Source organism: Cololabis saira, chromosome 4 (genome assembly GCF_033807715.1).
Source record: "Cololabis saira isolate AMF1-May2022 chromosome 4, fColSai1.1, whole genome shotgun sequence".
In the NCBI taxonomy this organism is placed as follows: Eukaryota; Metazoa; Chordata; class Actinopteri; order Beloniformes; family Belonidae; genus Cololabis; species Cololabis saira.
In genome coordinates this window covers 18,401,960-18,415,302 of record NC_084590.1, presented here as the reverse complement: position 1 = coordinate 18,415,302, position 13,343 = coordinate 18,401,960, and the positions used below count along the sequence as shown (strand labels likewise).

At 39.9% G+C, this 13,343-nt stretch overlaps 1 protein-coding gene across 7 annotated transcripts in view; it reads right to left on the bottom strand.

Annotated features, from left to right (window-relative positions):
• The window catches only part of kirrel3b (kirre like nephrin family adhesion molecule 3b), a 184,306-nt gene that overhangs the window by 46,550 nt on the left and 124,413 nt on the right, over window positions 1-13,343 (bottom strand). For 5 of the 7 annotated variants that reach the window (XM_061719047.1, XM_061719054.1, XM_061719049.1 and 2 more), the window contains exon 4: window positions 6,878-7,035. In XM_061719047.1, the coding sequence (XP_061575031.1) occupies window positions 6,878-7,035 (158 nt within the window). Of the gene's footprint in view, window positions 1-6,865; window positions 7,036-13,343 lie in introns of all 7 variants that reach the window. The other 2 variants (XM_061719048.1, XM_061719051.1) reach the window with 1 other exon arrangement.

Here is a 13,343-nt window from a genome sequence, read left to right as displayed (position 1 = left end):
AACAGTCTCTGGACACAACTGTAACTATTTTGATACTTCACAATAAACTCCAAACGTCAAGAAAGCCTCGGGGTCCAGGGGTTACTGAATTGAGTCTTCAAATGTGGTAAATAAATGTAGCATTATAAATTGTTTGAATGAAACAGGAAATGGAGATGTAGGAATTGCTAAGGAAGCTTTGATGGGAAAGTTCAAAAATGTAATATATATATAGATATTTATATATATGTATGTGTATGTATAAAGTTATACATTTTTATACATTTTGTGCTTTTATTTCTCTGTCTGGAGAGCTACGCTCTAGTGCACGACTTGTCATACTCCACAAAGGAAATCAATCTTCTTTTCAGTGTTCATCCTCTGAGCCCTACATAGTGGAAGCCGTCTGGAATCGGTTGGTAGCGCTCAGTAGCTCTCACTCTCCCTCCGACGCTCAGAGGAGGCTCAGGGAGTCTATGTTAAACAGTGCAGGACAGAACAAAGGCATTGACTGGAACAAATTGTGTGGGCACCAGGGCGCAGTGTGGTCAACCACAAAGTCAAGATGCATTTGCTTGCCATCCCTTTAAAGCAGGCTTACTGTTGTTCTGCATTTTTTTCTTCTTTCCCAAGAAAACAGTTCTATAATAGAAACAGAGCGACTATTTTGACTAGTAGGCACTCGCAGAAAACTTGCTTTGCTGCACTGCTGCCTTTGGATTAATCTATTGATTTCTATGAACAGTACAACATGAAGACGCACTGATGTTTCGAATCAACATCCAGCCAATATGTTATCCTAAAAACCACTAACTACCTTCATAAAAGGTAGTTAGTAAAATATAAAACCAAACCTTTACAGTGGCACAGACTATATATGTCCTTACTGAAGCTTAACCAGATGGATTATCTATATTAACGGGGACATAATAAGACGGAAAAAAAAAATTTTGAGAATATATTAAAGAACTTGAGGTTCACCATAATATAACAACCCTTCCAATTTGTTTGGGTTTGTGAAAAGTACTTTATATTGTGACATCACGGACCCAATTAGGAGTAGACACATCCAACCTCTCCAAGTTTCCTTACGGTAAACCCACGGTGTACGGTAGATCAACTCTGCCATGTAGAGAGCTGTTAAAATAACCTTCATGGTTTGGTGTTTGGACCAAAACACACAGATGTTTGAAAAACAAGATTTTCAATGCATTAATGATTACATGGAGTTGGAGAATATCATAAATCCCAAACTCTCTGCAGCACATTTCTATCTGGAAAAAGCACGTGATGACATTTATACTTGTGCATGAGTCACTTGTAAAGCAGAACACATTAGCTGTCAGATGGAGGGGTATGTCAGTGTAATATCCTTTGTTTCCTTCGTCGCTCTGAACCTGTCTGCAGTCATTAATCTTACAAAGAGGGTTAGCTGGCTGCAGCACAGAATACAACACGATTCCACATTATAAATTGATACAATTTGGTATTACAGCCCTGAAGCCCACGTGAAGAATAGTGAAAGCAAAAATTAACAAGATTTAAACATAACATCTGCTATTTTCAGCTAAATTTGAATCTGTATTCATATCTGATCTCAGGAAAGTCAAATACACAGCGACACAGATAGCAACAGAACACCATTTAGCTTATCTGTGTGATTAATGTGTTTACAAGCATTAGATTAAATTTTGCAACACAAGTATGTTGAAATCCAGTTTGATATTTCCACTTTAGTCTGTTTTTCACAAAGATATGGAAGGAATTTACAAGAGCCACAAAAGACCTTATCTGACACGTTTAATCTTGATGTAAAATTGTATCTACCAGTTCAAACTTTAACTTAAAGGCAAACATGAGGCAGCTCAAAGGAGTTTATTTACTATGTTTAAATATCAGTTTTAGTTCAATTTAAAGGGGTATTTGATTACTTTTAGGATGTGGGCTCTGGTGGTCTCCTGCTGCTACTACAACCATTCCCAGTCCAGCTTAACTGCATATCACTATATATGTATATATATATATATATATATATATATATATATATATATATATATATATATATATATATATATATATATATGCATATATTACACACACATATATACTGTATCTGCAGAGATGTTGAATTTCTATGCAGGAAAATGTATTCAGGAATAGCTAGCGTAAAAATATGTGGTTGTTCTCTATAAACTGGGATACAATTCATGACAACATGTAGACTGCACCTGATTAATATCCTCCACTGCATGGACATCACTTATTAAAACATGAAAACAAGTGTGAAAAACCTTGACCTAGAGCTTGTGTGTCAATCAAATTAATGAGGAGCCAGAGTTTTTTTCATCACCAGTAAGCGGTAAACAGCTTTAATAGCAAAGGCAACACTGGTAACATACACGAAAAATATAGATTAAAGATAAAAATACATATAGATATATTGAGAAATTTAGAAGACAGATGACCTTTTGCAAAATCTTAATCAGGTTTCTGCACACGAGTTGAGGGAAGACGGGTTTATAGCTGAGAAGGCAATAGGATATGAAAGATATTTTTTATATATATACTAGGGCTGTCAAAGTTAACGCATTAATAACGCGTTAACTTAATGTCCTCTTAAGGCCGACAATTTTTTAACACACGATTTACGTGCAGGATAAAAAACAAAAAAAAATAAAAAGTGCATTATATAATTTCTGGCGCTCGACGGCACCCGTAGTTTGAGGAAAAGTATGGTGAATTGAAAGATGGAGAATGAAAAGGGACTTTTGAATGGCAAGTACACTTTCAAAAAGATGCCAGATGGTTCGCTGGACAAGACTAAAGTTATTTGCATGTACCGTCGATTTGAAATTAATTACCATCGAAGTACGTTGAGTCTCAAATACCAGAGGGCATTCACAAAATGTGTGAATAAATGTGTGTCTAATATGCGATTAATCGCGAGTTAACTATGGACAACATGCGATTAATCGCGATTAAAAAAATGTATCGTTTGACAGCCCTAATATATACACAATATTTTAGCTCATATTTCTAGAGTCTTTCAAAAACCAAAAACAACTGAACCAATATTTGTTTAATTGTTTTTTCAGTTTTTTGAAAAACTTGAGAAACATACGACTTCAGCCACTATTTTCAGAGAGTGACAATGTGTAACTATAACTGACACACACACATATGTAACTGACAAGAGATTAAAAAGAAATGTGTGAATGTTTCTGTACATTTCCATATTTTTGATTAGCTCTGCTTATCTTTTTATAGCTAAAATTGCATTTGGTCTGCAACACGAATTGTGTCTGAAATGTTTGCCCACGAAGCTTCCCCCCCTATGCCAGCTTTGACCTCATTCATTTTGCAGTAGAAAGCTGCAAACCTCACTGTCCTCTGCAGTCATTCAATCTTCCAAATAATAAGCAAAACATATTGTTTTGAAATAACAAATAAGATGGCCCAAGGCAAACGGCTGGCATGCAGAGGAGCGACTTTCTGTGATGTCTTTCTTTTGTGGCTTCTCAAAGAAACCATTTTAAAAGATGTTGAAACCAATTAGCGGAAGTGATTTATATCTCACTTTTAATTCAAATGGCGACTAAATGAGGTTAATGGGCTTGCTAACACCTTTTGAGATCTTGTGGGAGTGGAACAACAGATCAAAAAATGGCTTGCATGTACTGTTTAAAGTAAAGAGCCTTTTGACTTAAAACATATCACCTGTCTGAAATAAAATGCCCAATCAGACTCTCCACAGTTAAAGTGCTGGATAAAATCTGTTATGGCAGAAAATCTCAGCCAGCTGCTTGAGAGCCTTAAAGTGAGTGGCATCCTTGAATATGAGCAGGAGAGCAGGACTGACACACGGTGAAGAAACAATGGAAAAGTGCTCTTTCTGTGCTGAAATCAACATCAATCATTAAAAAACAATAAAAAAGGAAAATAGCATTTCCACCTGGCATTAAACATTTTTTCAAGCTGTAATGCTGAAAAAATGTACAATAAATAAAAGGAAGTACAGCACATACAATTTCCATTACTAATGTATTTCATATTCTTAATTCCTTAAAAACCGGGTCAACAATATTGTTGGGGTGGAAATCCCCAAAGCCTCCTTCTACTACCTTATGGCTCAAAGATGTTATGTATTTCTTAAAATTGGAAAAAATAAAGTTTACAATTAGAGGTTCATTAGAAAGGTTCTTCTCGAGCTGGCAACCATTTATTACTTATTTTGAAAATTTGAGGGTACTTCCAAAGGACTGAGCTGATGTCTTTGTGTCTTGTTGTTTGTTGTTTTTCATTTTTCTATCCTTAAAAATAGTAACAGCCCAATTACATTGGTATATACCTCTGGAGGTGATATATGACAACATTCCGACTCAAGTGTTTACTGGTATAACTTGTGACTACTACTGTAATTGCTAATTATTGATCTAAGAAATAATTATTAATCTCTAGATAACCCATCTCGGTTTCGTTCTCACTTTATTTTCTTATTTAAGTTTACAGTCATTGCACTACTACTACTTTTATGTCACTGTATCAGTATTCTTTTTTTTTATTTATTTACTATTTTTTTTTAAATTTTATTGTTATTATTTGTTTTATTTTTTGTTTATTTTTATTTATTTTTTGCTATTCCCAAAGGAAATTTTATGATGATAACCATGGGGGGAGGGATGGGAAGAGGGAGAAAAAAAAAAAAAAAGGTATGTTCATCTGTTTTGCTCTGTATTGTGGAAACAATCTGCCAATAAAAACATATATAAAAAAAAAGCTCGCCATTAAAGCATAAAGCAGAACAACAACAAACACCTTCAAGTTGGAGAATCTAATACAATTTAAAATATTGTGTTGTCTCATTCCAGTCCAGAAAGGCCACAATAAAAATGCACACATCTACGTGTCAGAGCTTAGATGTGGAGTCAAAATATTTAGGGAAGATGGAACCTTATTTAAATATTTCCTTTCCTCTTTATATTTGAATCATTTGCCCTACTGGTTCCTCTTAATTATTTGGATAGCCTCTTCCTTTATAAGCCGCGGTCATGTTCTTTAAAGCTACCCTCACTAATGCTAAGCGTTCATCATTTCTGCATCTCTCCGTGATGGTACAAGATAACACACCAACACAGATAGCTTAAGACACATGCGTTCTCACTACTGATCCACCAAATAGTATGAGGTCACAGCGATGAAGTTCTGGATGCCCATAGTGGTAAATTATGTGAGGGTCAGAGCCATCATTACATATGACACCATCAGGAAAGCCATCTCAGTGAATCCTCCACTACATCTGCTCACATTAGACCTGTTCATCAGCAGGATATGAGAGGACCATCAGAGCAGATGATTATGCTTGCAAAGTGTCCCGCCGCTGCTCTTCGGACTCGGAAAAAATTATCTCGTTTTAATCAAGTGCATTGCTTTTTAATCTTAGGCAATGGCGGTGAGAAGCACATACTTGGGCTGAGCGCAGCCACGTGAGCATCCATCAACCACCAGCACAAAAATGTCTTCGTACACCGTCACAATGAAGACGCGTCCTCCAAACCCCCCATTAGCAAAACAACAGCTCCTGCAATCATTTTATTTTCGAAGGCCCTGGTGCAGTACCTCAGTTCAGTCGATAGCATTTATCTGCTCTTTGAAAAAAGCCAATAATAGGATGTGGCAGCGCGGGGAGCGAGGTGCCGGGTCTCTTTATGCGCTTTTGTTTAAACACAAAGCTGAGCATGCCAGTGTTGAATGGATGGTTAGCCTTGAGGGCATGAATCAATCAAAAGACTCTGAGGTCAGGTGACCTCAGCAGCAACAGACTGGCGGGAACTGTTACTCCTGCGTAACAAGGAATCAAAAGTGGGAGCGCAGTCTTCTGCTCGAAAGTCCTACAGTACCATAAGAAGACGTGACACCGCGGATGGCAACAGCTTGGGATGATACGAGTTGCCGTATGCGGCTATCAGAACGGCAAAAAGAAACAGAAAGGTACTGATAGCTGCGTGATCTAGCCATCTGCTGTTGCAGGTTTATCACAGGAAAACAAGTCCAGCATATCTGCAATCAAATCTGTCTGCATTTCAAAAGGATTTGAGTTCAAAAAAGTATTTTGAATGCTGAAACTAACGCCCACCGAAGACCCGAGCACAGTGGAGCATTTATTTAAAGGAAAACAACATGTAAAAATATGTTACATTTGCTCTTTATGAATATTTTTTATTCTGCTTTACGACTCACAAATACTAAAAATAATTAAAGCTGCAAGCAGCGATGAACGGGCCCTCGCACCCTTGTTCACGTTCAGGTGTGCTGCAGTGGAAGAGCTTGTATGACTTGCCTGTAGATTCTTCAGGCCTGGACATTTAGCGGATGACACCAGCCACGACTCTCTATATGAAACCAGATGAAGGGGGGGCGCGATTAATTCAAAATGCCCGACTTCCTGTTCGGTTTCGGCCATGGCGCCAAGAGACTTTTCTTTAAGTTGCGACATGATACAGGTGTGTAGCGATTTTCGTGCATGTACGTCAAACCGTATTGTGGGGCTTGAGGCACAAGTTTTTCTAGGGGGCGCTGTTGAGCCGTTAGGCCACGCCCATTAATGCAAACCATTAAATATAAAATTTTTGCCAGGCCTGGCTTGCGTGCAAAATGTGGTGACTTTTGGGGCAGGTTTAGTGGGGCAAAAAGGCACTCATTTCGTCGGAAGAAAAACAAGGATAACGAGAACGAGAAAAATTCCTACAGATACAATAGGGCCTTCGCACCTGCACGCCTTCGTCAGTGCTCGGGCCCTAATTAGTATATGAAAGTGCAAATGAGAAAGCAAAGTTCAGGGAAATATGCCTTCCCCCCAACCCATCTACATACCTGGGATGACACACACCTCTGTGCTTACCTTGGAGTACATGGCCCCGTTAAGGACCTCTCCGTTGCGGATCCAGATGATTGAAGCTGCAGGTTTGGCGTTGTCGGCATGGCAAGTCAGGTTGAGAGGGTCGCCAGCTCTCAGGCTCACCACCGGCCCTCCGCTGATGACCGGGTCATCTGGAGGAACTATAGAGAGGAGGAGGAAACGGGGTCTGTTAGCCATGGATAAGTAGATCATGATAACAAAAATGGTTTCACATCAAACAACACTGCCATGCCCCCCCCGCCCCTTTTTTTTCTGTTTATATTGTTTACCCAAAGCACGCTTTTTGTTTCTCTCGTTTTATGTGTCGCTTCCACACGACATTGTAAAACAGAAAATCAATGGTAAGCTTTGGAGCAAACATATAGAAAATATCACCTGTAAGGATTTCATAAGCTGTTATCTTGTCAATCTTCATGAAAAAAGGACATTTGAGGTTGTCAGGAGACAAACTGTTTGCTTCATAGCTACAGAGGATTGATTTGTTTCTTTTTTTGCTCACACTTATGCAACTCATAACAATTGTTATTTGTGTATGGATAGTGATGATTCCACAGTGAGGAGTATATTTACCAGCTGCTGAAGTAAAAACCTGAATAGTGTGGTTTGAAGTCACTGCACGATTCTCCGAATAACAAAAAAAACCCCGCCGTCACTCAAAGTGGAGGTTAGTTAAATATACAGCCAAAAATAAAGTGGCTGCTCTTTCAGTTCTGAGGTTTTATGTATTATCCAGGACACAGTACTAAAATTATCTGGACATATTGATCTCTGTTACTTATTTATCGTGAGCTGAGCTTAATTACAGAAGCAGTGTGGGATTGAATACAAAACACCAGCAAATGCATCTAGATAAAGTGCAACTACAACTTGAAGTGAGCATTTTTGGTACGATCATCAGTCTCTCACATTGTTGTGGAGGGATATTTTCTCCCAGCATTATTTGACTTCATTGAGGTTTGCATTCGCCCCAAGGCCCCAACAGCATTTCATTAAGTTTTTAGTCTGAACTTCAATTTTTTTAAACCAGATGCACTTTTGTGAACTTAAGTTTTGCTGTCATGTTCTTCATAGGGAGACGAGACTGCCTGCTGTTAACCTCTTCGCACAAATGGGAATAGTTGAAAGTCCTCCATAATGGTTCAGCTTTTTTCCTATTGTGCTGTCATCAACTTTAAAATTTCACATGCTAACTGAGGAATGCAACGATAAGAAACTGTCTTTAGGGGTCTTCAACTTGCGAGCAATCTGAGCATTCTCTTTTTTTTTGAAAGAAAAAAAGAGAATGGTTTGAAAATGGCTTTGCCAGAATGTTGAGCATCTATTGCTCCTCTAAACTCATTGATGATGTTTTTCCTCCTTGGGATTTAGTTAAAACACTCCTGGATGTTTAATGCTGGATTCACATGTCAGCGTTGCAGCAAAGTGCGTCAGTGGGTGTGTGCGATGCTTCTTGCCAATGTTGCTCGTCATGGCCTTGGATTATCTATTTCCAACGTCAGTCTGCCCCCCCTCATTTTCGGGTCAAACTCATGCAGGCAGAGAGAGGAATTTCACGTCTTTTTCCCCTACCGTTCTCCGATGTGTGTTCAAAATGACCTGCTTTCGCTTTTCACCAGCCTCTGCGTGCGAGTGAATTGACAAGTGGCTGTAGCTGCATAGCTTCAACTTGATTGGCTAATGCAGGCATTAAGGCGGGAATAGTTGAAGGTCCCCCAACTTGCGACAGAGGCCACACAAGCAACGGAAAGCACCACAACCCACCATTCATGTCGGCAACGGCTGCCCCCTCCCATTCAAAGTCCCTGGAGATGGATGCAGGTGACGCACACAATGCTGCTATGTGAATCCGGCGTTAGAGGAGATAACTGACTAAACTTGTGTTTTAAGAGAGTTGTTCACAGCTGTGGATGATCAGTTACTTAAGTGCCTTTAATTAACAGCACCTGGCTCCTGGTCTGCATCTTCATTTCTATGGAAGTTGTCAGTTTTTTCACATACAGGTTCTGCATTTTGGCTAAGTTTTTAGTAAATATATCAGGTTTTGATGTTTATCTGAAGTATTTTGCCACTCTTTAGACTCATAAGAAACTTTTTTTTTTATGTTTAAAAAAAAAAATGATATGTTGAATTGAAATACATTGCCCTTTTTTTCTCCACATGAATATACAGTAAATGCCAGCATTAAATATAAGTCAATAAAGTCCATATACAATACACCAGCATGACCCCAATCAGACATTCAAAATGTGCATTTCTCTCCTCTACTTCTCAGCTTTGACAAAAAAAGAGAACGAGAGCATCACAACCGAATATGCGCCTCAAATGGCACAGATCAAAGTCTTTATTCCTGTTTTACCCATGAGCTGATCTGTTTTTTTTTTCTTCTTTCTCTCTCCTTTTTTTATAAAGTGAAACTGCAGTGAATTATTGATTGACCTGAGTGCTCATTACAATGCAGATCTGGGGCAAGATGAAATCAAAAGCTGCAGGCAGCTGCCATATTTCGTTGCAATAGCATCGTGATTGGAGGGAAGCGTGTAACGGTTGGAGTTCTGCTGTCAAATGGACCTGAGATGGATGGAAAGAGAGTAAATGTAAATTTGGGATATGTGTGTCGATGCAATGGAATTATGGATAAAATTGCCTTTAAAAAAAAAAAAAAGACGAAGATATCAGCAAAAGAACAGGACCATGAGCGTGTGCATGTAGTCTTACACTGTATATTACACACTGAAAAGAAATAGCTGAGAAAAAAAATGAAGCTTTAATTTTGCTTAGCTTCAATTTAAGTTTGGACGAATGGATGATCAAAGAAATCTAGTTTTAGTTTTATCTGAGGCCTAGATATCAGCATTCACTTTTAAAGCTCTGTTTTTCTATCATCATCAAATCAAACTACTACAGATTATTTTATATTTACTGTTGGCATTTTATTCACATTAGTCATACATATTTGTACTGACGAGTCAGAACATTGAAGTGACACCACGGAGCGGTTTCTTGTAAGAATATCACTTTTAATTTAATCTTTGATTATTTTTAATAAGTATCATGTAGTTCTTGTGGATTCATCCATCCATCCATGCCCTCTTCTTCCTATTCAGGGTCCTGCAGGTCTGATGGAGCCTATCTCCGGTCTCTTTGAGCGTAAACCTGGTCGGTGTATGCTGGATGAGTCCTGGTGGACCACCGTGGCTAGAAGAGGAATCTAGCTAACAGATCTACAGTGGATGTGGTGACGTGTACGACTAAGACCTAAGAAAGCAGAGGAGGAAGCGAGGAAGGGAACCTAGAAAGAGACTGAACAGGAGTAAAGGCTCAGTTATGCTTCTGCGTCAAAATGGCGCCGTGCCTACGGCGTGTGGTTTGGATCGACGCAGAGGACACGCCGTCACCTGCGCCGTCTCTGACGTGCACCTCCTGAAAATTGTAACTACGCGTCGAGGAGACGCCGACCACACGCAGACCGAGAGGGCTGTGATTGGTTCGTTTGAAAGCGAAGCATTTCCGGTTTCCGGTTTGAATAGTGAACTTCCAGGGCTTTTTTCTTTGTTTATATGTGATTTTTTTTGTTTTTGTTTTTTGCACAATAGTTGTCCTTATTTCTTTGATTTACTGTGACCGGAAAAAGTCGGATAAACCATTCAGAAAAAGATCGCTAGCCAGTGGCCGGGGGGGGTACTGCACCGCGACCAAATGGAGAGACGGAGAAGTCAGAAGGGTTCAGCACGGCGTCACGGCTGCGGCGTGTGCTCTGCGTTGGTGTGACGCAGAACCATAACTGAGCCTTAAACCTGTGATGGTGCCGTAAGAGTGACTGAACCTAGAGTGGGACCCTTTGAGCAAAAAACTGCGAAATGTCCTGAATGTTGCTTCAAAACCCTCGGCGTGGCGAGGCCAGCTACGCTGATTATCTCATTACAACGTTCCACTGAGAGGCCATGGGTCCTGCTATTCATGTGAATATGACTTTGACTTGTACCTTCATGAACACAGTATTTGGTTGATTACTTTAATTTTGTTGCTGATGAGTGTATGTTTTGTATTTCCCTCGTTATATTTAATTAGCTGTTGTTATTCATCTGAATCAGCTGTTTCCCCTTCGGACTCAAATGACCTTCCCTAAAAGAAGAAGATTCACATGAAATTATATACACATTCAGTCCCGTTGCTCAGGTTACCATCAGCTTATACTGCTTCCTTCTCCATCCACACTTGTTTGATACATTTATTATAAAGCAGTAACATGCAACCCCTTTGAAAGATATTGATCTCTGCGTCTCGGAAAACGACTTGACCGTGTGAATTTGAACTTGGAATTGAAAGAACAGAAACATATTTGTACTTTTCCCTCCTCTGTCAAAAAAACCTATCAGTATTCTTTCTTTGTTTGCAGCTTAAGGGACAACTTGAAAATGATCAATCCAGTTTTTTTGTCAAAGCCAAACACATTCAGATGCTCTTGTTGATTGGTGGATGGGGGTGGGATGAGTAATACATTTGCGTAACATAAAATTATTGCTAATAAATACATAAATAAAAATGTTTACTTCTTCAAATGATAAAAAAAACACACCCATCAGTACCACATATTTACAGTGAGTAATGACTGAATCAGACCTGCGTGGGAGCACGAGGCCTGTACTCCGACGAGACCAGACTACTCTATCGCTGACCAGCTGGACCACGAAATCTGCTATTTCAAACACATTTCAGACTCTCTGGCTCCTGTATGTGCTTAACTTTAAGATGCAGCGTTAACTCTGGACGGCTCCCTTTCATCTGGTCTTCATTAATATGCGGAGTGGTTGGGAGGGCTGGAGGAATCTCGGGTCAGTACAAGCGGATCAGACAAGAGAGTGGGCTGATCTAGGCCAGTGAGAAAGAATCTCTGTGAGAATCTGGTCACCTCCTGGTCTTTTATTAGCAACCAGAAACATGGTCAGGAGGAGCACATTAGTCTGTCTTACCCTAAGAGCGGCTCTGCTGGAGGATATGCAAATGGAAAAGGGGAGCATGAGAAAAGCAGTATGAGTCAGGATTCATAAGAAAAAAAATAAAAAAGTAGAGTGTCAGTGATGGCTCCATGGAAGTTGATTGCTAAAATCCAGCGTTATTGGCTTGCTGTCAGTACTCCCCTGCACATTACTGAATCATTAATTAAATGTCAGGCATATAAGGCAGCCATAAAAGGTTTTATATGGTGAGGGGAAGATGAGACAGGAATGTCTGACAGTATGTGACTGATAGGACTCAAAACTGAACAACATATATTAAAGTGAGGTCATTTTCTTGGTATTGCTCAAACTGCTCGAAACTCCCCGGCAAGGTGAGATTAGAAGATTTGACTCTTTATATCCAAGGTAATTTACCTCCTTCATGAATATTGCACATACCAGTATCTGCAAATGTGTGTCGAGTCCAGATATTCAACTCACTCCTGTGTCATGTGATCTGACCTTCATGGACTAAATTATTATGTGCCTTCCCTGAGCCTTTGGTTTCAGTTTCTACTATGATTCAGCCTTATGTTTGCTCTTGCAGCGTGCCAGATTGTAGGGTGAAAAAGAAGTTTCAGATTTTATGCATAGTGGAACTGCATGGAAGTCACAGGGAAAAAAAAAAAAGAAAAAAGTCTGCTCCGGTGCACTTTCAGGTCATGTCCCTTTGGAGGTGGAGGGCTGCTTGCCAGCTGAGGGTGAATGGCGAGCTCAACAAGGAGATGAAAGACATGCCTGGCTGCCTCCACCCTGCAGCATTCATACCTATGTATCTTTCTGTCCTTCACTGTGTTTGAGGTCTTAAGTAAAGTCCCAATGTGGTGACACTGGTAGCTTCTGCTGATCTAGAACTGTTGTTGATTGTATGTAAACATTTATTAGGGCCCGAGCACTGACGGTACGAAGGCCATATTGTATCTGTAGGAATATTTTTTTTCCCTCGTTTTTATTTATTTTTTTCCAAGGAAAGGAGGGCCTTTTTGCCCCCCTAAACGTGCCCCAAAAGTCACAAAATTTTGCACGCAAGCCAGGCCTGGCAAAAAATGTGATATTTCATGGTTTGCATTAATGGGCGTGGCCTAATGGCTCAACAGCGCCCCCTAGAAAACTTCGTGCCTCAAGCCCCACAATACGGTTTGACGTACATGCACGAGAATCGGTTCACACCTGTATCATATCGCAACTTAAAGAAAAGTCTCTTGGCGCCATGGCCGAAACCGAACAGGAAGTCGGCCATTTTGAATTAATCGTGTAATTTTGGCGCAATTTATGCCATTTCTTCGGCCGTTTCTTTGCCCGAACCGTAACGCGCACCCAGGTGTGTTATACATCAAAATGTGCATCTTGATCCTGCAACGATGCGCATTACTTTTCTCAGTCAAAAGCGTTACCGTGGCGACGATAGACGCCAAAAAGCGCGCCCCCCCTTCATCTGATTGGTCCATATT